Source organism: Phaenicophaeus curvirostris, chromosome 7, assembly GCF_032191515.1.
Source record: "Phaenicophaeus curvirostris isolate KB17595 chromosome 7, BPBGC_Pcur_1.0, whole genome shotgun sequence".
NCBI lineage: Eukaryota > Metazoa > Chordata > Aves > Cuculiformes > Cuculidae > Phaenicophaeus > Phaenicophaeus curvirostris.
This window is the reverse complement of record NC_091398.1, coordinates 22410629-22437650: the sequence shown is the minus strand read 5'-3', so window position 1 is coordinate 22437650 and position 27022 is coordinate 22410629. Positions and strand designations below refer to the sequence as shown.

General features: G+C 37.8%; 2 protein-coding genes across 6 annotated transcripts in view; both read left to right on the top strand.

The window, feature by feature from the left end:
- The window catches only part of SCN2A (sodium voltage-gated channel alpha subunit 2), a 75446-nt gene extending 56180 nt beyond the window's left edge, over window positions 1-19266 (top strand). For all 5 annotated transcript variants that reach the window (XM_069861183.1, XM_069861180.1, XM_069861182.1 and 2 more), the window contains exons 18-27: window positions 3516-3636; window positions 3987-4141; window positions 5057-5230; window positions 7213-7335; window positions 11366-11647; window positions 12169-12222; window positions 13035-13172; window positions 13361-13465; window positions 14367-14637; window positions 15931-19266. In XM_069861183.1, the coding sequence (XP_069717284.1) occupies window positions 3516-3636; window positions 3987-4141; window positions 5057-5230; window positions 7213-7335; window positions 11366-11647; window positions 12169-12222; window positions 13035-13172; window positions 13361-13465; window positions 14367-14637; window positions 15931-17126 (2619 nt within the window). In that variant the 3' untranslated portion in view covers window positions 17127-19266. The remainder of the gene's footprint in view (window positions 1-3515; window positions 3637-3986; window positions 4142-5056; window positions 5231-7212; window positions 7336-11365; window positions 11648-12168; window positions 12223-13034; window positions 13173-13360; window positions 13466-14366; window positions 14638-15930) is intronic.
- Window positions 19267-21593: 2327 nt separating this feature from the next.
- Window positions 21594-27022, top strand: part of CSRNP3 (cysteine and serine rich nuclear protein 3) — a 107203-nt gene continuing 101774 nt past the window's right edge. The window contains exon 1 of the mRNA XM_069861197.1: window positions 21594-21669. Within this exon, the coding sequence (XP_069717298.1) occupies window positions 21597-21669 (73 nt within the window). The 5' untranslated portion in view covers window positions 21594-21596. The remainder of the gene's footprint in view (window positions 21670-27022) is intronic.

The following is a 27022-nucleotide window of genomic DNA, read 5'->3' as shown; positions in this document are numbered from 1 at the left end:
ACATCTCATTTTCATACTGACAGCCACATGGTACTGAGAAAATAGAAACAATATACTTTCCATTGTTTAACATTTTCACAGGTATTGGGAGGAAAAGAAATCAAAAGCAAAACAAAAATGGTGATTTCTCTTGATGCCATCTTCCTGCTTATGTCTGTTCTGCTCTTTGCTCCTTCAGTCTCTTAAATTATAATTTCAATAGCCATTAGTGGCATCCTGGCCAACCACGAAATTTCCAGCTTTTTAAAAAATGTTAAACTAAGAGTTGTTCAGCTAATCTCAGGCAATCGGCGAAGGAAGGAAGGAAGGAAGGAAGAGAAGGGAAGAAGGAAGGAAAAAGGGAAGGAAGGAAGCAAAATTGTATGAATCTATGAGATGTTGTCAGGGTTCAGAAAGTAAGAATATCAAAAGCTTCCTGACCTGGTCTTGGCTGCTGCTTTTTGCAGTGCTAGTTTTGATAGACAAGCTGCTTTCCACTTTCAGTTTCTATCTTGAAAGTGAACCCAAAATCTGTGTCTAATACTGTACAGTATTGCTGACTAAAGTGTGACTGACAATGCTCTTGGTAGATGTGATGTAAAAGATACATACATCTCTATGATAATCAGTATATTGCTGCTTTAGAACCATGTAAGTACTTTTGTCAGCTTATTGTCTCCTGTGAAAAGGAGACAGAGTATGTACATTCTGAGGTTTTAAGAAGTAGATTGCTCTGAGAATATTTCCTTAGCATACTATTCAGAAAAAATCTAGCATCATATTTCTTGAAATATCCAATACTTGGCCCCGATGACACTCTTATAGTCTGAGTGACTGAACATTTTTAAAACCTAGAATCATTGTATAATAAAGGTTTTAAAAGGACTTATTATTATATAAAACATAATGTTTGAGTTTGATAATTATCTTGTTTCTTACCCAAATGATACTGAATTATTACAGATTGAATTTATTGAATAATTTTTAAAATACGCTTCTTTACATACTAATCATGTTGGAGGTAAATTTAGGTACAATAGAACAGCATGCTAAAGAAATACTCTGTTACATCAACACCAGAAGGTTAACTGAATTCTCAGCGAGATAAGACATTTAGTTGTTGTGTTTCAAGTATCAGCTGCTGTTGATTCAATTTAAGATTTTTCTGTTTAGCTTAACTCCTGTGGTTATTAGTACAGCTCCTTAAAGGAAGCATACCAGATTTCCAGAGACTTGTAAGATACAACTCACCATACATACTGCCTCACATAAATAAAGATGGCTTTCTGATGTTCCTGATCATTGACGGTTCTATTGTATCATTTTCTCCTTTCTCTACCTTATCTTTTCGATCTCTCCTTATAGTGGATATCTCTAATCTTCCATCTTGAGTTAACTGTTAGTCTTAGGCAATTTCAGTGATAGGAATTTGTTGTCCCTTCTTAAAATTAACATGTGCTGATTAAACTACTTGCATAATATCAGAGTTACTGAACTCTCATTTTTCTGTAAAAGAATGGACAGTAGGGTCTTTTAAACTATGGTTTAACTAGTTCATAGTTTTTGTTTGCTCTGCTACTACTACAGCATTCTGCTAGAAATGCTGTCCAGATCGGAATGATGCAAGCAACATTTTAAGAAAACTCTACTTAATGCAAACAGATAGTTTTGTCTCAGTGTAAAAATTATTTACTGTATTGTATTGATAAATGTTATTTTTTAACACTATATATAAATTTCTTTGGAATGTGCCTTGCATTTATGGTATTTCTGGCCTTTCCTCAAACAGATGATTAACTTTCACTGCTGTTTAAATGCTTTGATGTCCTTACGTTAGGACTACAGTCTTTCCAGTTTCTCCATTTTAGAGGCAGTATTCCACAATGACCAAACTGCCATGCGTTATCTGTATTTTGTATATGTTGCAATGGGAAATTTGTAAATGAAATTCTGCAGAAAAGTGTACCTCCATGTCTTTGTACATTGGACATAAGCTCCTATATACTAAAGCTCATGCAGAAACGTAAGATGTAAATATGTAAGCTGGGGTTTTCAAAAAAACATGAAGGAAATGGATGTGCAGATATCACTTAAATTACGTGCATAATATACCATACAATAAATGTTTCAATTTCTTTGGCCTTCCTCTAAAATGTGGGCTCTAGTGTACTATGGTACAAAGAAATCAAAGCCAAACTTACGTCAAATGCAGAACATGATATATTGTTGATATATCTCAGAGTGGGGGAGAAAGGAATTAATCTTTTTGTTTGAAGAACATACCTAATATTGTCTGCAATGTAAAATTCCATTAAAGTGTTATGTTTTTTTCTGTATTCACGTACTAATACGGTTTACATTTTCTTTAGAAAAAATGTATAGAATTTGGAGCTTCTCAAATACCTTTTCAAGGAATAATGCCTCTAATTTAAGTTCTAAGTGTCAGCAAAGATATATATTTAATGTTACTATGGACCATCTCTCTAATATTAATTCCCTGTAGACATTATTCTAAATCTGCTTACATCATTCCCTTTATAAAATTAGCTACTTATCAATGCAGCCATTTTACTGATGTTATACTCCACATAGTGATAACATTAGAAGAGTCATAGAATGCCATGATCAAACTACTTCTACTTATGATAGTACGCATATTTGTCCGTTGCCAAAATAATGTGATGATGTGAAAGAAGAATTTTGAAGATTTGGATTATATTATCCATATGATTCATTGGTGCAGTATTGTTTTATGACAGTATTTTTTTTAAAGCATTTGTTTTCACTTTAGTCCTCAAAAAATAAATATGTATTTTGACTTTTGTAGTGATTGGACGTGTATGTGTACTGTACCAAAGTAATAAGTAGTTTCAAAATGCACAGTAAATTCAGAAAATGCATTGGCAAGTGAGAATGCAAAATAACAGCTACTGCTCTTAAAGTAATGTGCTGCTCTTTTGGAAATAGAGAGACTTAAACTCTCCTATACAACTCATAACATGTGTTTTCATGTCAATGATAATGAAAAGTTTATATTCAAACTTTTTAGATTTAACAGACTTGATTGAATAACATTTACTTGCGACATGAAAATACACCTCTGCAGCTTGCTGTTGGTTTGGTCATGATGTTGGAAAATTATTTGTATTAACACATACTGTCTGAAGTGTAACCTAAAATGCAGCCACATGATTGGAATCATTAAACAGTACCAGAATGCACCCATTCCTGATTTACTGAAATTTCATTTCAGAATTCTCATGTGTGGCACAGAATAGTAGTCTAATAATTTCAGCAATTCCTTGTATGAAAATATCAAAATATTTTCAATAGGGAAAATGCACATGATGTAGTTTCTAATCTTGTGACCTCACCTGTAGTAGAGCAATTTGGCATTATAGATTGTAGATAAGAAATTATTTTAATGTTGGAGCATGGGATACATGCAAAAATATTTTGGTATGCATTTCCAATATGACCTTCTATTAAAAATAAATAAAATCGGAAAAAATAATCACATGGGGTTTCATTCACAGAAATTAAATGCATCCAGTTCGTCAGAAGGCAGCACAGTTGATATTGGATTACCTCCTGAAGGGGAACAGCCAGAAGCAGAACCTGAAGAATCTCTGGAGCCAGAGGCTTGTTTTACAGAAGGTAGGTAAAGCAAAATACGTGCAGGTTGATTAGAACTAGCTGTGGTGATTTGGGCTGGATTCCATTTTTATGCAAAATCAAGAAGAGGCTTTGTGATTGCAGTTGTATTTTCTGCCTCCTTCAGAGGTACTGCCATAGATGTACTGTTGTTGTGCTCTCTTCCTCCTTGGAAGAGGAGAGTTACAGAGCATTAGCTTCAAATATTGAAATGAAAATACTCAAATAAGAGATAGTTATTTACAAGCATCTATTGCAGTAGTACTGAAACAAGCTAAATTACTTCTGTTCATTGTGATTCCTAAAATACGTTTACCCTATTCTGACATCTCAAAATTTATTATTGCACTTAGGCTGTGTGCGGAGATTTAAGTGCTGTCAAGTCAGTGTAGAAGATGGGAAAGGGAAAATCTGGTGGAATCTTAGGAAAACCTGCTACAAGATTGTCGAACACAACTGGTTTGAGACCTTCATTGTCTTTATGATTCTTCTCAGCAGCGGTGCTCTGGTAAATTCACTGTGGAACTGTTGTGTCTGTTTTAAGCAGCAAGCATTTAGGGTTATGGTTAATTTTGTAGCTTCAGATAATATATCAGAATTTAATATCCATTTCATAAATGTTTTAATGTGGACATAAATCAGCAATTACTTGGCATGTATTTTAGGATACCTGAGAGTTTGCTCAGAGGCTATGAAACAAATTGTTTGGCAAGTTGGCAAGTTCAAAAAGTAGTGTTGAAGAAACTGATCCTACCGGTATTTATGCATCTTCATATTGATGCTAATAGGTGGAGGTTTTTTTCCTGTACACATTTAATGTAAACTACAGCTGAGCTAGGAATTTACCAACAGCAACTTGAATTATCAAATTGAGATGTAAGATGCCAACATGATTCTGTTAGGTATTTTATCAGACTAATATTAAATCAAGTGCACTGAGTAAGTACCGAGGTATCTAGTTCCTCAGCGCAGAAACAAAATAAAAGAGTTATTAATCTCTGTTCAGGATTATTTTGTGGGTTAGTCTGCATAGTTTGATTTCAATTATTAGTTCCTCAAAAATTCTGTATCACAGAGTCATTAAATCCTTCATATAATTTTCATAAAAAGTTTCAGCTCCCACAAAGGAAATCCTCGTGCCAATAAGCCACTGCTGTCCATGGAAATGAGTGAATATAAGGTTTGGAGAATGGTATTACAGTAGGTTTCATGGGTCACTGTTCAGCTCAGCTGAAGGCTGAATATTGTGTTTGAGCCCAGCTTTATGAAAAGGCTACGATATGGAGTGAAATCAAAAGTTATGCTTGAGGGAAGGATCTATATCTTATCCTCACATATATCTTTCCTATTCAAATTCTTTCTTGGCTACTATATACCACACTGTAAGATATTTAATTAAATCTTTAAAAATCTTTTTCCACAGGCATTTGAAGATATATACATAGAGCAACGTAAAACTATCAAGACAATGCTGGAATATGCTGACAAAGTTTTTACTTATATCTTCATTCTGGAAATGCTTTTAAAATGGGTGGCTTATGGCTTTCAAACCTATTTCACTAATGCGTGGTGCTGGCTGGACTTCCTGATTGTTGATGTATGTATTCTTTTTCATGTCCTGCATGACGGGCTCTAAAAATTAGAATATTATGTTTTCAGGATAAGCCTTCTGTTCTACTCAATGGAAACTCTACTTTAAAACTATTGTTGTGGTATGGTTTTTAATTCTGTTCAGAAAGGAAAAAAAATATTTAGCCATGCTTATTACTCTAGAGATACTTTTGTTGATAGTCTCTAGTTTTATGAGTTGTAGTACTTTACTGAAATTATACTTTTTACAGTGTTTTTTCATGGTGTGGAAAGGATGCTATTAATCCTCAATTTTTACTGTGTAGGGAATTTAAATACTTCAAAGCAATTTCTTTAAAGGCTTCAAACATTCTAACTAGTTACTGTAAGTGTCATGTCACTCTGTAACATGAAAGGAAAATACTGCTAGGAATTGTCAGTTCCCTTGCTCTATTCAGTACTCTTGCACTTTTCCCTGAATCACATGGGCGACCTTAAAGAGGCACTTGGATAACTGTAGAGGAGCTCCTTTAGAATGGGTTCTCAATATTCAAAAGGCTGCACCGGCAAGGAGGAGATACAATAGCCTAACTACACCTGTCTGTACTGATAGGGCATCTCTCAGTTCCATATAGGTAATTCCCTTGGAATGCAAGGTAAGAGTGTCTTGAGTCTCTTGTTTGCTCACTCCAAAAGGCAGCAGAATTCTATAGAAATCACTAAGAATCTCCATTTAACTGCAATGATATGATATACTATGAAGTCTTTACTATATAGAGCTTGGAAAACATTGTAACTTTTAAATCCACACCAGCACTGCAGATCCTGTGATAAAACATAACCATGTGCACACTTAGTATTCTGTGGTTGAGTCTGTACCTTTGTTAAACGTTTACTGACTCAATCATCCGATGTATAAATTACCATGACCAGTAAAATTTACAGAGACTCCACGGACAATACTTTACACTGTCAATACATGTATATTGTATTTATCAACAAATATATAATTCTTATTTGATAATCTGTGGGTTAGTTACTTCTGTGAACTTCATTATTTTTTCATGGCAAACTTACTCTGGTGCAATTTTTCATGGAAAAAATTAATCTCTGAAGCAGTTTTTTAATATTTAATCAGAGGATTGGGATAACAAAGCAAAAAGATTAATTTGGAAATGAAAGAATTAAGAGACAACAGGAAGGGTGGAAGGAAAAGGCATTTAAATGGAAGGAAATATACAGTTTCAGGGTTTTTTTCTCTCTATTACAGCTACTTCTTCCCAATGGTTTACTATATACACATTTCTAAGGATTATTGATGAAAGATAATTGTATTATTTATTTTACAGCTATTCTAGTTTATTTACTCATCTGCCTGCAGACCAGACCAACGTTATGCAAGCCAGGATTCATGAAGTGGTTAAAGGAATCAGAGGGAATGTAATGAAGTGTGGATGTGCCTAACAATGAAGCTTCTACCATAGTCTAACAAACAGTTGGTTATCAGTCTTGATTTGTCTAGTTAAATCTGAACAGCACTGATAGCTATGGCTGTTGAACAAGATTTTCTGGCCACTAGAAAGTTACAGTTGGCCAAGGCCAGGTCTGGATGTGATTTTTGAGAGCTTTTACATTCTCATCCAGTTCTGAAGAAATCATGGGAAGTCCTAACCTAAATTGACCATACCAGTTTACCAAGCTTTTTGCAGTTTTCTTTTGCATGTGACTTCACTTTTCTTTAAATACCACCAAATGTTAATGAGTTTATGTGCATTTAGAAGGCATTTTTACATCATTCTACCAACATGGTTTCATCAACAGGTACCTAGAATATACTTTTATTGTACTTTGTATGACTTGAAAGATCTTTCTGCATTATAGAGGGATCCGTTGAGAAAGAGGTCCGGCCTTGAATCTTCTTGAGAAGTTCAGGGCACGCATCATTCCCACCATTGTATTGAAAGGATATACAAGATGAATGAGCAATATTGCCTTCCTGTTTTTGTGTAGGTCTCTTTGGTTAGCTTAACAGCTAATGCCTTGGGCTACTCGGAACTTGGTGCGATTAAATCCCTTAGGACACTAAGAGCTTTGAGACCTCTAAGAGCCTTGTCGCGATTTGAAGGGATGAGGGTAAGACAAAATGAAAGACTCTGAAATAATGCATGCATACACAGAAACAATGCATGCAGAATAATCAACTACAAATCCATGCAGAAATGCTACACTACCATCCTATATATTTTACATTTATCACTAACATATAAGCAAAAGACTTCATCTGCTTCTATGAATTCATGTGTTATTGCACACATTGTTACACCTACCTTAGGCTCCTTGGCCTTTCATCAGATTTCATATTTTCTTGGTGGGACCGAGGTTTTATCAGCTGCATGGATATATGCAATGTTACTACAAACTAAATTCATCCCATACAAATAAATCTTGCTATAGTTAGGACAGTTTTTAAAAGGCAGTACTTCCTCATAAAAGTGTGTGCACATATACACACATTTTTACATGTGTTTTTCATGCAAATATAGAATATAATGTGCAGTCTATCAAATATATTTTACTATTCTATAAATATTCATTGGGAATTTCTGTTACAATTAATAAGTTTTGTAATTGATCCTATGTTAATAAGTAATTTTGAAACATTAAAATACCTTCTGTCTTTCAGATTAGGACTGTTGCATTCTATTTAAGGCAATTTTTCTAGTATATCAAAGATTAAGCTGGCTTTATGATTTCTGGCCTGTATTGGTTGTTTACTGCTTTCCATATTGCTTTTAAAATAAAATAAAATAAAATATATAGAGCACTAAGCAGATTGAAAACATATCAGAAGACTTCTGCTGACAGAGTTGGGTTATTTGAGAAGTTACTGCCTCAGCTGTTTGTTATCACTATATCGGTTACTACAGCTGAGACTCTTATCTGCCTAGCACGGTGCTCTCAGACTATTCCAGTGCAAAGTCAGTTTGATTAGTTTAGATCACTTCTTTAGTGCACTGAAATGGATAGAGACTATATGTAGTCTACTATGATGTGAAATCTCAAGAAATGTTTCTCTTAGGAGCAGCAGTCAACAATTGGAGATGGTACATATTTCTAGCTCCAGCCACAAGAAGGTGTCTGACTTACACCTTCAGGGTTCATCTGTCTACCTGAACATATTGCCGTTGATCAGGTGCACCTGAGCTGAAACCAGATTGCTGTAACTAAAAGGGATCCTTGTATGGAATCCCTAGTGCAGTCACTGATCTTTAGCACCCCAGGTTATAAGCTAATTAGCAAATCTGTAAGTCAACTACAAATTGGTGAGCTTCTGAAGACAACGTAACGCTGTCTGCATGTTGAAAGTAAAAGACCAAAAAGGAAACAGGCTTTGATGAAAGGTTGTAAATTCAAATAGAAAACACCAATTCCTTGCCTCCAGCAAATTTCTGCAACTTTTCTGAAGCAAATTTGAAAATCTGGGATGTTTATGGCAGATATAAGACCTATCTAAAACCTCGATACTATCATGGTAAAAAAAAGCACATTAACTGTCGGGGTTTTATATGAGGAATGATCAGAAAAAAAAACACAAAACCAAACCAGAATTAAAAATATTAGAAATTTTATATGCACAATAAATTGGTTAAGTGCGAATTTAATGTGGCTAGGAAAAAATAATCACTTTGCTTTGAAGGTTTATGGCCAATTTTCAATTCCATAACTTCCATGTTGGTATCAGCTTTACCAATGGACTTGATCCTGATCTGCTAACTGTTACACCTTTGTAAGATACACAGGTAAGGAGGGGATTGATGACTTCAGCAAGAATTATAACAAAAAGTAGTTGATGAAGTTAGATAACTTCATACTAGAAATGCAACATGTATTTTTACTAGTTGGGCAATTAACCAGTGAAATTTCCCTATGGATATAATACATTTTGCCTTATTTAAAGTGACTACTTTCAGGCTTAATGTCTTTAAAGATATAGTAGCTCAAGTTGGTGAAGAGATTAATACAGAAATTAATATGAGGAGATTTTAAGGTCAGATACATGGAAATTCAAGATGCCCACTTATAACATAAGAATTTAACTGGTTAACATCTATGAACTGAAAATATGATGATATAGCATGATGCACATATTTGCATAGGCACCTAAAATTACATCCAGTGAACATTATACTTCCTATATAACAGGCAAGAAATTCCATTCTACACATCTAAAATTTTTAATCCACCATTCTATTCTCTAGGCTCAGGACCTGTGCCTGCCCAGACTAACAATTAGGGAACATTTCCCCTACAGAAAACATATTTCCGCTGCATCTTTCCACTGCTGCTATTACTAGCGGAAATAGACTTGTCTATGCTCTGTCCCAAACAGTATCACTCACTGTTATATGGCACTACGCACATACTTTTTTTTAACTGGTAAACAACACTGTTAACGTCTTCCTAATGCTTTCCCTGTTTTCACTTTCTGTCAGGCCTTGCCCTCTTTTCTCACACCCATACTACTAATAACAGCTAAGAGGTGTCTGGATCAGTGTTTTCAGTGATGCTTGACAGTATGTTTTGAGTGTCTTCAAATGATTTGTGTTACAAGCTGGTCCTGCTATAGCTTCAGGACTCAGACTTAAAACAGAGAAAGTAGGTCAGCTGTAGAAATCCAGCAATTAAAGAAAGAAGAACGTGACTGGACCTGCAGCTGTAGCAGAAAAAGGAGCAGAATTCTCAGGTGTAATGAGATGGAAAGGTTAAGGACAAATATTTTCACTTCATTAACTGTCCCTTTATATCTCAATAATTAATCCTGATGGATAATATTATTACATTTAATAAATCTACATATATTTTTAATTAGAATAATTGAGATAACTTTAAATAAAAATAATATAAAAATGGTAACTAATATATATTCCTCTAACATTAAATGTTTTATTTTCTATTCTGTAAAATGGCAAGGAATGAAAGGCAATCTACCTAGACAACTAATTTTGCAAGTAGTTGGTTCTATAGAACCTATTAACTGTAGATATTAATGCAAAGTCAGGCTTAAGCTATATATTTGAATTTCAGATAGAAACAAATAGCCTAGTGTGCTAGACGGTCTGTTGTGGTACCTACATCATATAAACTAACAGAATTGTAAGGAATCTCATCTATGTAAAACCTAAAGTTCTGCATTTTTAAAACAAAAATCCTCATTAGTTGCTAAGGATTTGATTCAGTTGTTTTGGCAAAATTGGTAGCAGTGCTCCATAGTTATTAAATTTTACATTGTTAGACTTACTTACGAACAGATTTAAAATAGGAGTTAACTAACTTAGCAGTTCATCAATTTAATCATTAAATAAATCACTCTCATTCATAATGGACCTACTTTCTCCCTAATTTTATTTCCTTTACTGTTTTATTTTTATTCTGGCCTGGTTTTAGTCAGTCTTCATCATGCAGGAACTTATTTGCATACTTCTCTTTCCTGAAGCCTGATTTTTCCCAAAATTCAATTGGGAATTAAATCAAGTCTTTTCTTCAAGTCTTATCTGCCACTCGCCTTAACACTACCAGGTTTTCTGTGCTCAGAAACTCAGCTGTTTTCCTGATTTGAGCATGTCTGCTTTTCTAATTTTACATTTAACCACCCAAATGAACATGCATACATCTCTAAGTTTTCTTTTATAATAAAATAGTCTTAAAATTATTATCAATTAAAAATTTGCTCAGTAATGTTGATTTGGACTGTTTATCCAGTAAACTTGTAGGAGAAAAATTTTGTTGTGTTTGATGCAATCAGTCATTAGAAATATTACGGATATCATTTTGCAGACCTATATTAAGTAAATAATCTAAAAAGAATATATAAATGCTGATTTGGGGTTTATTAGTTCGTTTAACCTGCTTGTTCTTCTTTTCTCACATTCTTTAAAGCTATCATTTGCTACTGTTCGTATGTTTTTTCTTCTAATTATGTTGACATTTTATCTTTCCTCTGTACTGCTTTTCTGAGTTGCTACTCTCAACAATTAAAAAAGTGTAATATAGATATTATAATTAAAATAGAGAATTACATTTAAGAAAGGCTGATTAAGCACTTGTAAGATGCTGGTGCCTCTGTTATTAATGCTTTCTCTCTTTGATTTCATTTGTCCTCTAGGTGGTTGTGAATGCCCTCTTAGGAGCGATTCCATCTATTATGAATGTGCTTCTTGTTTGCCTTATATTTTGGCTGATCTTCAGTATCATGGGAGTGAATCTGTTTGCTGGAAAATTTTACTACTGTGTTAACACTACAACTGATGAGAGATTTGATATCAGCCAAATCAACAACTATAGTCAATGTGAGGAGCTCATAAAAAACAACGAAACTGCCCGATGGAAGAATGTGAAGGTTAATTTTGATAACGTAGGCCTTGGTTATCTTTCTCTGCTTCAAGTGGTAAGTCACCACTGTTTATTTCTATTTCTCTTTCATCTCTGTTGTTTACTTCTAAAAATAAAAAGCAATTTTTCACTGTTAATTTCATTTAGAAATCTCGTCTCTCATTTCTTGCTCTGGAGTTATAAAGTATGGGATAAATACATGACAACAGAAATAATACAAAGGATAGAGACTGCTGACTATGAGAAGCAAAACAATTCAAACATAATTAAGCTCAGCTGCATTGAATGTATAACAAGTACACCTACTTTGCTCATAGACAAAAAAAATAACTTTTATATCAGATATTACTCATAATTGATACAAGTTCATAATAGATGCTGTGTCCTCAGTGCTGCTTGTGATTCTCATATATGAATAAAGCATACAATAGAAGGCAAGAGCCACTTATTAAAGTTACATTCTGCTGGTGTTTATGTTGAGCACTAAAGAAATTTATTCTTTAGCACTTAAGCAATGTTTCTGACAAGCCATTTTCCAGGAAAAGCATGAGGTAAACACCAATATTCTGTTTATAGGCTACATTTAAAGGATGGATGGATATCATGTATGCAGCTGTGGATTCTCGTAATGTAAGCATAATCCCTTGACTCCATTTGTTTTTGACTGTATGATCTCCAAAATTTAAGAATATAATTTTAACAGCTTTCAGAAATAGCAGTGAAAATGAGAGAATAAATCATTATTAGAGTTTTGTAGTTAAACACAATGAAAACCATAGGAAAAATACAAGAGATGAAGAAAGCAGAGTTCCTGTTCTTCACTCCAACTGTGCATTTTCTTATCCTTTGGCCTTCCCCTTCCTCCCTTGGTTCAAGTTGTCCTATAGTTCTAATTAGACAATTGAGTAAACTATGCTGATGAAGCTCAAGCTTTTTTGGTAGGCTACAGTCACAGTGGGAGGCCTGTTATAGTATAGTAAACGTGCATATAGCTGCAATGAGAAAATAGCCTTACTCTAACCATGGCTTGGATGCCTCTATTCCATAATCCAGGGCAGTTTCCTAAATGCCTATTAGCAGCAAAAGCTCCAAAAGATCAAATCAGGAGACTCCTATGAGACATCCTGAAAAGTTTGCAGCTTTCCAAGCTGGTGTTTTTGTTGGTCTATAGACTCAGACAGATGGTACTATACTAGTTAAAACCAATTGGATCGTCAGTTTTTATTCTGTGCTCATATAGGCCTGTTACATTTTTTAAAAGAAATACCAAGTTGGATAGCAAAATTTGATATCAAGAATGTAACTTCATAGATTGAAGATCAGGGGGATGGATATGTGGGAATTTGACCAGAAGAAGCAAAGATCAGAGCCCTAAATTCTATTCAGCAGACATTTGACTCTGTGCTCACAGTTAAACTTTGTTTCTATGCCTTTTTTTGCAGGTTTTGGATCAGCCTAAGTATGAAGATAACTTGTACATGTATCTTTACTTTGTCATCTTTATCATCTTTGGATCATTCTTTACCTTGAACCTTTTCATTGGTGTCATCATAGACAATTTCAACCAGCAGAAAAAGAAGATAAGTACTTCATGATTATTCTGAAAAGAAAGCTCAAAAAAAGCTTATTTGGGGGATTTTTATGTATGCCCTAACTTTTCCCCTGTATGAGAATGTGAGCAGGAGTGACTATTACTATTCAGTGTCTTTATCTATAAGTAATCAATAGAGATTCATGATTGTAACCAGGTTTTGTCTCTTTGGTTTACTTTGGAGGTCAAGATATTTTTATGACAGAAGAACAGAAGAAATACTACAATGCAATGAAAAAATTGGGTTCAAAGAAACCCCAAAAGCCTATACCTCGACCAGCAGTAAGAATAAAAATATTTTCAATTATCTTTACATTTATTTTAAAATGGGGGTCTTTCAATTATGCCTCAGGCTGAATGTGGCAGTGTAGTTATCAAAATATGTGAAAGCCTGAGGGCATAGGCTTTTTCAGTCATCAAGGGGAAACTTGAAACTGCTGTATGTGGGCAAGTTACTGTATCGTTGCCTGTAAAGAAGTCCTATTACCCCTCACATTCCTGTTGCACAATCCATGCAATAGTTCGCTCTCCTGAGCTGGATTCTCTTATGTTATGACTCCTTAATTTCTCTTATTTGGACTGTAACATCCTAATATTACAGAGCAAGGTTTGACTCAGGCAAAGAGCGAGTCCGGCTCTGCAGTTCTACTTTGGATTGTAGAACCTGTTCAGTGGCTAGTCCAGCCATCAGTAAATTTTCTATAGCTGAAAAATGGGAGATAATGTTTTAAAGCTTGTTTTGGTGGTGTGAAGAGCTCCAAAATTTGGGCTTGAAAACTTTCTAATTTTTCTGGCAAATGAAGTTCTTCAGTTCTCAGCCTGCTCACATTCCTGTCCGTGCTTAGCTTTGTTCAAATTTTGCCAAGCTAAACATTCAGTTTATAGTCTGTGTCACAAAGGGTTACAGTGAACTGGTTCAGGGTGGCAGTGTCTCCTTTACAACTTTAAGGAAATGCATCATGTATATTTTGAAATCATCACTTTAATGCTATAAACACCGTAGTTGCATTTCTACCTTATTTGTTCCTACATGTACAAACTGGAAAGATCTTACAAATAGAGGACTTCCATTTGTAATGGAGACTTGAAATCCCCTTGTACTAGATTGAATAATTTGTAGCAATTTCAAAAAAGAAGTATTACTCAATGCATATTGTAATGAATCTTATTTTTTACCCCACAGAACAAATTCCAAGGAATGGTCTTTGATTTTGTAACGAAACAAGCATTTGATATCAGTATCATGATACTTATCTGCCTTAACATGGTCACAATGATGGTGGAAACAGATGATCAGAGTGAAGACATGGAAAACATTTTATATTGGATTAACTTGGTGTTTATTGTACTTTTCACTGGAGAATGTGTCCTGAAATTGATTTCACTTCGCCATTACTACTTCACTATAGGCTGGAATATTTTTGATTTTGTGGTTGTCATTCTCTCCATAGTAGGTAAGGACAACTCCTTTTCATGTAATGGCCATTTCTGTGGAAAATGAAACATTTTTGGCATGTAAATTCTATTTATGTTTTGGATCAAGACGGTCACTAGAAAGAATGATCAAAATTTTTCTTTCTTCTGATTTCATATTATCCATAAAATAACTGAACAGTGTGGTAAGAATTTTTTTTAACGATAGGTTTCACACACTCTTACTTTTCTTTTAGCTGAAATTAGTTCTTTATTCTGAATTCAGTAGAAGTCCCTCAGCATAGAAACAAACCCATACAGAAAAGACTATTTTGATATAAACTAACAGTGATAGTTACAGGAGAAGAGTCAAGAAATCCAAAATCCAAGAGCAAAACCTGTGTGGGACAGTTGGTATGCTAGCATGCAAGCATCCCAGACAACATAGTGAAACCCTCAGCTTTCTTCTGAGTTTTGTTTGATCATGAGAAGTTTATTCCTTGATCTACAGTAAGGAACTGGAGAAGCAGGGTTGAAGCAGAGTGATAAATGGCTCCACTAATCTATGCTTAATCTAGAGCAGAAAACCTGAAAAAGCTTGAGTAAAAATTCTGTCATTTGAACTTCTCAGAACTCCTTAATATGCAAATTGGTTTTGCCATTTTTGTATGGAAACAAGATGTTGTTAGTTTTCTGCTTCAAGGCACATAATACAATGCTCAACTCTTCTGTTCTTCATTGAGTTTTAAGAAGCCTTTTTATATCAGGTTAGGTTTGGAATTGCTGTGTTATTAAACACTAAGCTTGTGGTCAGGTTATTTCATACCTGATTAAGAGTTTGCAGTTGTCTTCAAACAGACAGATTTTCTTTGATTACTCTAACTTGATTACATGGCATTTCAATGCTATTATAAATATGAGCTTTCTTCAGATTAACTGAGATTATTTTTGTTACAGTTAAATAGAAAGCTATTCTTCTCGTTTCAGAATTTGCTAGTCTACATACAGTAGTTATTGGTTTGTACCAAAAAAGATTGATGTTATGTATTTGTGTGTCTGCTTGCATACATAGTCATACAATTAATACTTCAAAAAGGTCATTGATGCGGTTTTTCATTATCCTGCAAATTACTTCAGATTTTCTGTTGGGATTTATGGGTTTCCAAAGCATAGCAAACTGTAAAGGTTTTGTAAAAACATATGGCTAATTTCTAAACTCTGTTGAAATATCCTGTCCTTCTTAAAGTTTTACAGTGTTTGTAGAATGAATCTTTAGGAGTGTTTTTTAATGTAATAATATTCCTTACTAATTCCTTTAACTTGTTTTTCTCTAGGTATGTTCTTAGCTGAGATGATTGAGAAATATTTTGTATCCCCCACACTATTCAGAGTCATTCGACTTGCCAGGATCGGTCGAATCCTGCGTCTCATTAAAGGCGCTAAGGGAATCCGCACTCTGCTTTTTGCTTTGATGATGTCTCTCCCTGCTTTGTTCAACATCGGCCTGCTACTGTTCCTGGTCATGTTTATCTATGCGATATTTGGCATGTCCAACTTTGCCTATGTTAAGAGGGAAGTTGGGATTGATGACATGTTCAACTTTGAAACGTTTGGCAACAGCATGATCTGCCTATTTCAAATTACCACATCTGCTGGCTGGGATGGTTTGCTAGCCCCAATTCTTAACAGTGGGGAGCCAGACTGTGACCCCCATAAAGATCATCCAGGCAGCTCTGTGAAAGGCGACTGCGGTAACCCTTCTGTTGGGATTTTCTTCTTTGTCAGCTACATTATCATATCATTTCTGGTAGTGGTGAACATGTACATTGCTGTGATTTTGGAGAACTTCAGTGTTGCTACTGAAGAAAGTGCTGAGCCCTTGAGTGAGGATGACTTTGAGATGTTCTATGAAGTCTGGGAGAAGTTTGATCCCGATGCAACACAATTCATAGAGTTCAGTAAACTATCAGATTTTGCAGCTTCGTTAGATCCTCCTCTTCTTATAGCAAAACCAAACAAAGTCCAGCTCATTGCAATGGATCTGCCCATGGTAAGCGGTGACAGAATTCATTGCCTTGACATCTTGTTTGCTTTCACAAAGCGTGTTTTGGGGGAAAGTGGGGAGATGGATGCTCTCAGAATACAGATGGAAGATCGGTTTATGGCAGCCAATCCTTCAAAAGTCTCCTATGAACCAATTACAACCACATTAAAACGAAAACAGGAGGAGGTATCTGCTGTAATTATTCAGCGTGCATTCAGACGTCATCTTTTAAGGCAAAAAGTCAAAAAGGTTTCATGTATATTTAACCAAGATAAAGGTAAAGATGAAGATGAACTGCCCATGAAAGAAGATATGATTATGGATAAACTAAATGAGAACTCTACTCCAGAAAAAACAGATATGACCCCATCCACAACCTCCCCACCATCCTATGATAGTGTAACAAAGCCAGACAAGGATAAATATGAAAAAGACAAATCAGAAAAAGAAGATAAAGGTAAAGACAGCAGGGAAAGTAAAAAGTAACACAAAATTCTGTTTGTAATAAACTGTTTACAACCCAAGAAAGTATGTATTTGTGTCAACAGGACTCCTGTAGGAGGTACATGCCAAACTGACAGTTTTTAAATATATAAATATATATATATAATTATATATATATAAAAGGTCAGTGCCTATAACAAGACAGTGACCCCTCGTCATCAAACTGCAACTCTGTAAAACAGGGTAACATCTTGACAGGAGGTTGTTGTTTTTATTACCAGCTGACACTGCTGAAGAGAAGATAAAATGGCCAATAAGACTGTAGGGACCATTTAAAAAGAAAGGTGCGAACCTATGAATTTCTGTGTTTAACATGAAACACACAGTACAAAAATTGTATCCACTGTTTGCATTTCAACAGCCACATTTGCCATATTTTTACAAAAATCAGTGTTTGTGAACTTATCATTTTTTAATTCACAGGTTGTTTACTATTATATGTGACTATTTTTGTAAATGGGTTTTATGTTGGGGAAGGGGGTATTGAGAACCAGGTATTCTACTCTAGGATTCTCTATAATGTACAGACAGAAGTGATTTGCATGAAGGCATGCTGCACTTGTAGTTCATGCATGGAAAAACATGACGTCGCACAAAGCAGCAGAGTCTGACTACTTCCATGTTTCAGGGTGGCTCTATATTTTGAGGTGCTTAACAACAGTATTCATCTAGTATCTCATCCAGACAAATCTTAATGTGCCTGTAAAGTCCCATAGAGTCTACAATAATAAAACAGATATTTTATTTTTTCATAAATCATTTAACTGTAGTTGAATGAACTCTACATAAAAAACTTACCAAGGGACATAGAGTCCATTTTTAAGTATCCTTCTGTAGAAAACAGCTTACCTGAACTTGGGAAATTGAATTTACCAAAAACCTGCAAAACCTAAGGATTATGAAGTTGTTCTGCTTCACCCTGCAGTATCGTTTAGCCATCTTCTGCTCTCAGCAAGGTTGACATTGTATGTGTTGATTAAAAAAGTACCGTCTATGTAAATAGTTATTTTATCCTGTGGTGCATGTTTGAGCAAACAAATAATGACCTGTGCACAATATTTATTGCATCAAATATGTACCACAATAAGTGTAGTTTGCAGGCTTTCAACAGCTGATATGAAGTATTCTGTACCATTATAGGTAGTTTGGAAGCTATCACTGATGCATGTTTATCTTGCCTTCGCTGCTGTAATTTTACTCCTTCCACTGTTGAAAGTCTAATATGGGAAGCCATATCTCAGTGGTTAAGTGAAACAAATTGTTCAATTGGTCATCATTCTTTCACGACATCAAGCAATAGTTTGCAGCTATCCAAGAGCCTCTTGCTTTGCATCCTAAAATTTTAAGTGAGTTCTGTACGGTATCTAGTCAGACTGTACAGGATATGTTGCAAACTGCTTAATCTGTTGAAAAATACATGGATAGAATTTTGTAAGAAAATATAAATATTGTAAAAAATACCATTTTATTTTATTTTTCAGCATTTTGTACATAAAATAAGAAATGAGAATTATCTTCAGGTTGATGTCACTGTCACTTTTGTTACTTTCTATCCATAGCACTTTTTAATTCAAGAACTTCACAAAATAAGAAACAAAGGAAAGAATGGGGTAGCTTTAGGTTTCTGCTTTTTTATTAGTACTGTATTTTTGCACACATTTTAATGTGAAATAAGTTTCAAACTAAGTCCAAAATGCACTCGCTTCCAAATAGATATAACTTGTAATTGAAATGTGGTGGGGAAGATTTGTTTAAAATTCTAGCACTGCCTGCATCAGAAGTTTCAAGGTAGTCTTTTTATTCATGAAATTTTACCAGTGTTTGTTTACATAGACTATTCTTATTCTTGTTGATTCATGCTGCACTAGAACTGTTCTAAATATAATATGGGATCCACAATGGTTTTTTTTTTTCACAGGAATTAAATAGCAAACTTGTATAATTAATCACATCGGGACATTTTGTGTTTCTTACACAAGCAAAAATTTGATGTTGACTCCTCCTTTTAAAAAAATATTGACTTGTGTGTCGGTGAACTGCATGCAGGAAAATGCTATTACCATAAAGAACAGTAAACCACATTACAGTTGAGCCAAAAGAATAAAGACTTCATTTTTTATTGTATTTAATTGTTCTGTCTTTGTTTTCATCACTAAAAACTACTGACTATCCAAAGGTGGTATGAAAATAAAATGTAAGTATATAAAGCATTAGAAATAAGGAGTAGTGATTAAAACTCATTAGAACAGATTTGCAAAATAAAAAATTGAAGCTATATGCTTTCAGAAAGATTTTCTTAATACTTTTTGCGCTTACTCTCTTGTGGTTATTAATCCTATCTAAAACCATTCGATAGTAGAATCATGTTTGTGAGCACATGATAGCTTAAACCCCTTTTTTCATGACAGTTATTTTGAGACAATTACAAAAACATGCTACAGAAACTAGCTATCAAAGCTGCAAACCAGTATGTACAATTTCAATTATATTTTACATTTGAAGTGAATAATTATATTTGTGTTATAAAAACATGTTTGCTACATGTTTTGTAAAATATTTGTTATTTTCCTTTAAGATACGAGTAGGAATCAGTGGAAACTTTTCTGTAAGTTTGGTAAAACATCAGATCTGTAGGTTTTTTAATTTTAGGGTGCTGGATAGAATTCTAATGTGAAAAATACTGTAATTTTAATCTTCTGTGGTGAATTTAAAGCCAGTATGTCAAGGAGCTGGCATAGACATCAAGTGGTGTGTGCATAGCCATGGAAGGGCTGAATACAGGAGGCAGGTGTAGAACAGACATTGCAAGAGTGGAAGAACTGACAAGATTTTTTTAATTTTGGGGGAAATAATTTATATGTTTATTGGGTCAGTCCTGTCATACAAATAAGTTAATCTATCTCCACTTTATAGAATCGCTCATGAAGTATGTTGGAAAAATGCCTACTATCCAAATATTTCTTTTTCCTCTATCAGGGCTTCCTATTCTTCTAGACACAAACTAGTTTCCTGAAAAACAGAAGTGTGAGACGTTGTAATTAGGCTTTCTTTTGACTGCGACATATCTTCTTGATGCCTTAAAATGAGATTCCATTTACATTGTTGCAAACTCATCAGTGCCTGTAAAACATTCTAAAATTGTTTCCAAATGAAATAGCATTTGCCACGCTGAAAGCAGTTGAGCCAATTTTTTAGGTAGCAATCACATTTGAGTGCTATTTCTAAGAAGAAATTCTATACTGCAAATGTCAAGGAATGCCTTGAAGGCAGGATATGCTCAACAAATTATTAAAAGGTAAGGAGAAAATGCACAAGCTCTAAGAGTCATTGTGGATGTGCAGAGAGATCCGCAGAGGATCAGGAAAGCCAGGGGTACCCAGTGGTGGGCGCGATGCACGAGTCCTAGCCTGGGGATTGCACCCCAGACCCACAGTGCCACATCCAAGGGGAGAAGCAGAATGGTGCCCTTTTCTCTCCAGTTTCTACGACTTTTTTTGAGCCAGCAGTGTGCCCAAGTGGCCAAGAAAGCCAATGGCATCTTGGCTTGTATCAGAAACGGCGTGACCAGCAGGTCCAGGGAGGTTATTCTCCCCCTGTACTCGGCACTGGTGAGACCGCTCCTCGAATCCTGTGTTCAGTTCTGGGCCCCTCACCACAAGAAGGATGTTGAGGCTCTGGAGAGAGTCCAGAGAAGAGCAACAAAGCTGGTGAAGGGGCTGGAGAACAGGCCTTATGAGGAACGGCTGAGAGAGCTGGGGTTGTTTAGCCTGGAGAAGAGGAGGCTGAGGGGAGACCTCATTGCTCTCTATAACTACCTGGAAGGAGGTTGTAGAGAGGAGGGTGCTGGCCTCTTCTCCCAAGTGACAGGGGATAGGACAAGAGGGAATGGCCTCAAGCTCCACCAGGGGAGGTTCAGGCTGGACATAAGGAAAAAAAAATCACAGAAAGGGTCATTGGGCACTGGTAGAGGCTGCCCAGGGAGGTGTTTGAATCAACTTCTCTGGAGGTGTTTAAAAGACGGGTGGATGAGGTGCTGAGGGACATGGTTTAGTGTTTGATAGGAATGGTCGGACTCGATGATCCAGTGGGTCTTTTCCAACCTAGTGATTCTGTGTGACTTTTTGAGATCATTTACTCCAAAAAAGAGTATTGCTGTGCTAACAGAGCAGGATCGCGGGCTGCAGAGTTGCAATTGGATTGTTGTTTTTTATTAAAAAGCCAGCTACACTTAGGAAAAAAAACAGTTGTCGAGGTAGGGTCTGAGATAGGAAGAGATGATTCACTCACTCACCCCCTCTGCCCCCGCGCTCCGCCCCGCGGGGTCCAGGCCCAGCCCGGGGGCAGGAGCTGCGCGGCCGCGCAGCTCCTGCCCCCGGGCTGGGCCTGGACCCCGCGGGGCGGAGCGCGGGGGCGGCGCCGCGGGGCCGCGGTTCCTCGGGGTCGGCGCTGGCCATGCCGGGCGCTGCCGGGGGCGCTGCTTTTCCCGAGCCGGGCGGCGGGAACGGCCGAAATTCCTGCTTTTCAGGTGAGGGGCCGTGAGCGCGTCGGGGGTTGCTGAGCGAGGGCTCCCCGCGGGCCGCCCCGAGCCGGCTCCGCGGCGGCCAGGAGACCCGGGAGCTTCGGCCCGCGGCACGGAACCCGCGGCACGTCACGGATTCACTGGGTCCTCGCCTAGGGAGCGGCCATGCCCGGTGTTTGTGGCACCTGAGGCGGGCAGGGGTGCCCCAGGTGCCCCGCGCACCCCTCTGGGGGTCCTGGGTTGCAGCTCGCCCGTCCTCGTGGTTGCACCTTCCCCCCCGCCATGGTTGCAGCTCCCCCCCATGGTTGAACCTCCCCCTTCCCCCCATGGTTGCAGCTCTCCCCCCCCTCCATGGTTGCAGCTCCCCCGTCCTCATGGTTGCAGCTCCTCCCTCCTCCCCTATGGTTGCAGCTCCCCCTTCCCCCGCCATGGTTGCAGCTCCCTCTCCCCCCCCATGGTTGCAGCTCCCCCTTCCCCCCCCATGGTTACAGCTCCCTCTCCCCCCCCCCCATGGTTACAGCTCCCTCTCCCCCCCGCCATGGTCGCAGCTCCCCCTTCCCCCCCCCCCAATGGTCGCAGCTCCCCCCCCTCCATGGTCGCAGCTCCCCCCCCCCGCCATGGTTGCAGCTCCCCCTTCCTCCCCATGGTTGCAGCTCCCCCTTCCCCCCGCATGGTTGCAGCTCCCCCTCCCCACTATGGTTGCAGCTCCCCCTTCCCCACCCCCTGGTTGTAGCTCCCCCTTTCCCCCCCCCTGGTTGTAGCTCCCCCTTCCCCCCCATGGTTGCACCTCCCCCCCCATGGTTGCAGCTCCCCCTTCCCCCCCCATGGTTGCAGCTCCCCTTCCCCCCCATGGTTGCAGCTCCCCCTTCCCCCCCCATGGTTGCAGCTCCCCTTCCCCCCCATGGTTGCAGCTCCCCTTCCCCCCCATGGTTGCAGCTCCCCTTCCCCCCCATGGTTGCAGCTCCCCTTCCCCCCCATGGTTGCAGCTCCCCGGAATGAACGGGAGATGCTCGGCCGGGTTCCCGTGTGACTCGCGGCCCTGGGTCCATCCTGTGCGGTGCTGTCCCAGTGCTGTGTGACAAACCGTGTTGTCGCCCTGTCCCGAGGCGCTGTAGCAGCCCCGTCCCTGGGGGTGTTCAAGGCCAGGTTCAGCGGGGCTTGGAGCAGCCTGATCCAGCGGGAGGTGTCCCTGCCCGTGGCCGGGGGTTGGGAATCGGTGATCTTTAAGGTCCCTTCCAACACGAACCGTTCCATGATTCTATTCTGTGAATCTCCTTAGAGCAGCCAACTCGGGAGCGGCGAATACCACCGGTTGTTGCTTTGCCTGAGGGACTAAGTAAGCAGGAAAGACAAACGGATGGGCAGGGGCTGGCGGGGACCGGTAGAGAATCATAGAATCACAGAATCACTAGGTTGGAAAGGACCTGATGGATCATCGAGGCCAACCGTTCCCAGCAGTCACTGAACCATACCCTTCAGCACCTCACCCACCCGTCCTTTAAACACCTGCAGGGATGAGCAGGTGGCCTGGGGATGAAAGACACGCATTGTCCCTGGTTGGGGTGAATGGTACCCACCTGATTCGCACTGTTCTGCACGAGGATGTGTTACTGGGGGAGGGTTTGTTAGCCATAAATGATTTTGTCCACCATAAATGACTGCTCATCCACATTCGTCCCCTTTGTTTCATCTGTGTGTGTGTAAAAATGAAGCTCTAAGAAGTTTGTAAACTTTCGTACATTTACTCTGGGAAGCGGTAAAGCAAAGAAAGACACAGGGGCAAAGATGCTGGAGTGGTATTGACTTTAAGGCGACTTCTGTGCTGCTCAGTCTTGTCAGAGGAAAACAGGCTATAGTAATTATGACCTCTGAAATACTAAAGACTGACTGCAAGGGAAGAACTGCCCTCTCTGTATGCCTGTTCCTCACTGTGGGTTTTGTTTTAATGTTATTTTTGTGTTTATCATATGAAGCACAGTTCAGGCTAGCCCAGCAACGTACCTCACTAGCTGACAGCGAGTCATTAAAAATCTCATCTGTCATCGGTTTAAGATAGACAATGCAATAAAGAGCTGGAAAAACAGAGATTTGCAGGGATTGTTTCTGTTTATCTTTGTGACTAAGCATCCTTTATTTTAAAATGTTCTTAGATGTCTCAGATAGAGCTTCTTAGATCAACCTAGCTGTTATCATGAAATAAGCAGAACTTTCTGCAGTATGTGCTGTGAGTTTGGCTAAACCTAGAGAAATCTATTTGTAATTTGAGTGAGTTAGTCTCAGATTTCTGGAACATAAAGCACTTCAATATACGGACCCTTACTTCCGTAATAGACTGAGAAGTGTTTGCAGTGTGCAATGTTACCTTACCGTGAATTTGTCATTGTTATATGTCTTGTGCCTTACTGTTAGATTTTGGATTTTGTTAGATCATTCTACAGACAATTTCAAATTATTTATTATTTTCCTGCCTTTGTGATTGCCTAGCAACAGTGGGCGGGGGGATGGGGGGGAGAAAGGAATAAGCAATGAGCAACTGCTGGAGCTTGTAATTGTGTTGTGACAACACATCCACCGCTGTAAATTGTTGTACTTTGGAAACAAATGGCTTTGTAGAGAGGTTAGGGATCAGAATACAGCCTGGTTTGGTATTTGTCACTCTGAGACAACAGTGCTAGAAGCAGCAGCTCCCTCTGACCGCAGACAGATGTTACAGCACTGATGTAAGACATTGATCTGTTTGCTCAGAGCAGTGGGAGGGGTGAATGGGGCCAAACTGTGGTTTGGTTTCTTTTCTAAACAGCTGAATACAAATAGGGGAGTTTTCTACAGGTGGTTCACGATGGCTGATGGAGAGAAACAGTGAGCCAGAAGAAAAGGAGAGTAGGATGTCCCTGAGGGCGCAGACAGTTCTGTAATGTTCGTATGAACCTGTGAAATGCAGAGCGTCCATGTTACTGAAATAAGAACTCATCAAGTACGTGCAGCGTTAAGAACCAATATATGCAGATTAAATCATCTAGAAGATTCAATAATTTTATGCATTTTTCACTATTTGCAGTGTATTTTGCTGCATTATATTAGTTTGTTACTCCCCAGTCCTTTTTCCTCACCAGACATTTGTATTTTTGCTAATTCTAAAAACTTGTGAAATGAATAATATGAAATTTTACCTTTAACAATATTGCACACTTGACTGTTTCACTTTATCGTTATAAACTGCTTGACTACTTGAGCCCAATTTGAATACATTTGCAATTTTTTGCAAGCTGTTGTAAAGATCCAGGTATCACTCCTCCTCACAACTGCCACCATCCTGTTCATGCATATCTTTGGCTGGGGGGAAAAAAAAAAAAGCCTGTTGCATTTCCCCGGGTGAGTACAATTTCCACTGAAGTGCTGTCCATTTCTCAGTTATGTGAGGATTTGTCTAAGCGCTTCCCAAGACCTGTGCAGGGCTGTGCCAGGGTACGAGGGTGAGGTCAGAAGGGAGCAGGGGCATGGCTAAATTGTAGGTAATCTGTGCTCCAGGGAAGGGGATGAAATGAAGAGTTGATCAAAACTAATTGATTACAGTGGTGCTATGTTCTGGATAATGTGCTGTCTGATAAGCAAGGGTTGCTAAAACAAATAAAAAAAACCGCATTCTTTTTTTCTCTGTTTTTAAATATATTTCCTAATTAATGTTTCTGCAGAGCAATCTGGAAATGTGAACCAGTCTGCAGATAAGACCTGTACTTAGTGTGCAAGGTTTCTTTTTAAAGTAGTTTGTCATAAACTGATACTTAAGTAGTTATAATGTTAGAAGAAAAAAATGTATTTAAAATAAATATTGAGACTGCTTTGATGTGCAAAAGCAATTTTTGCAGATACTGTTCTGCCCAACTGTTTTCTCCAGGGTTCTTTCAACTTTGTTGTTCCATTACAACTCGGCATATAGTCCAGAGGTCACATCATCTTAAAAGCATATCTATGTAGTACTTTTCATGTGTTGTTCTGGAGACATTTTATATTGTAAATGTTTGACAGGAAAATAAATCTTGCAACTCCATAAAATTGTAATGGGGTGCTTTTCAGCACAGTATGTTTGATACTCTGAATTCCATGTTATTACATGGATCCTTTGATCAGCAAGTTGGTTTTTTTATTCGCACTTCTGGGAACTGTTTATGTTCAAGTGGGAATTGCATGATGTAGGTTTGACACTGATTTTTCACTTTACTTTGAAGTGCCAACAGCCTTCTCAAAAGGCATGATATTCTGTTTTAGTAATCGGATGTTAATTTTTGTTACATGGTGAGAAGATAGGTACAAAGGGCAAATTTCATGTGTAACTAACCTTGAAATATTGTTTTAAACAACTGCATTATAAATCTTGCGTTCTGCAAGATCTTAAATCTTGCCTCATGCAATATTTTTTTGTGTGCATTTCTCATCAAGTGCTTTGGCCTTTCTTCTTTTATTTTTGAAAGACCTGTTTATTGTCCTGTGTGTAGATGGAGTGAGCAATGCAAATTGTTGGTACGCACTTTGTCCCAAGAATATCAGGAAAAGACACACATGCAAGTTGGTATACTTGCATTGTACCTAGTACATCTTAAATAGCCATTTGCTTATCTTGTTTTGTATAAGTAATTTGTACGTGAGCAGGTTTTGGTGAAAATTTGCAAAATATTCATGAAAGTAAGGTTTGGGGAAGCGTTTTGTTTTCAGGTTGAAAATACCCCAGCATTTTTTTATATGAAAGCCTGGACTACTGGTGATTTCCCAGCAGACATGTTTCTGTTAGAGCCTTGCTCTGTCATGACTGGCTTTTTTGCAGTTCCCTTGGCAACAAGGATTTTTGATCTGCAAAACAGAATACTGTATGTGGTTTGAGGGGGTATAAATTTTCTTTATTACAAAAGACATTCCAGTCTGTGAAAGCTGAGCAGGCACCCTGCCGCCCCCTCCTCCCATCCCTCTCCTTAATAGTCTGTGATTTGTCTGTAAGATTACGCGTAAACGTGAATTCCTATTTGACAAGAATACAGTTACCAGTTCTATTTTTTTTTACATACTATAAGAGATGGTGTGAAACTTGTAAAGGCTTATTGTAGTGGTAGGATGGAAACTGTGTCATCTTCCAGGTGGAATCTTGACAACTAGGAGGCCATACATTATATATGCAAATAAATTTGTATGTGTATATATATTTGTGAACATTGTATATGCATATAAAAAGTAATGAGGACTAAAGTTACTCAGGATTTGAATTGGCTTCTGCTAATATTTATTTTGGCATGGACTTGTTTCCAGGATGTATTCATAAAATATTTACTTTTTAAATGAAGTCGCACATTTTAACTAAAGAATCTCAAAA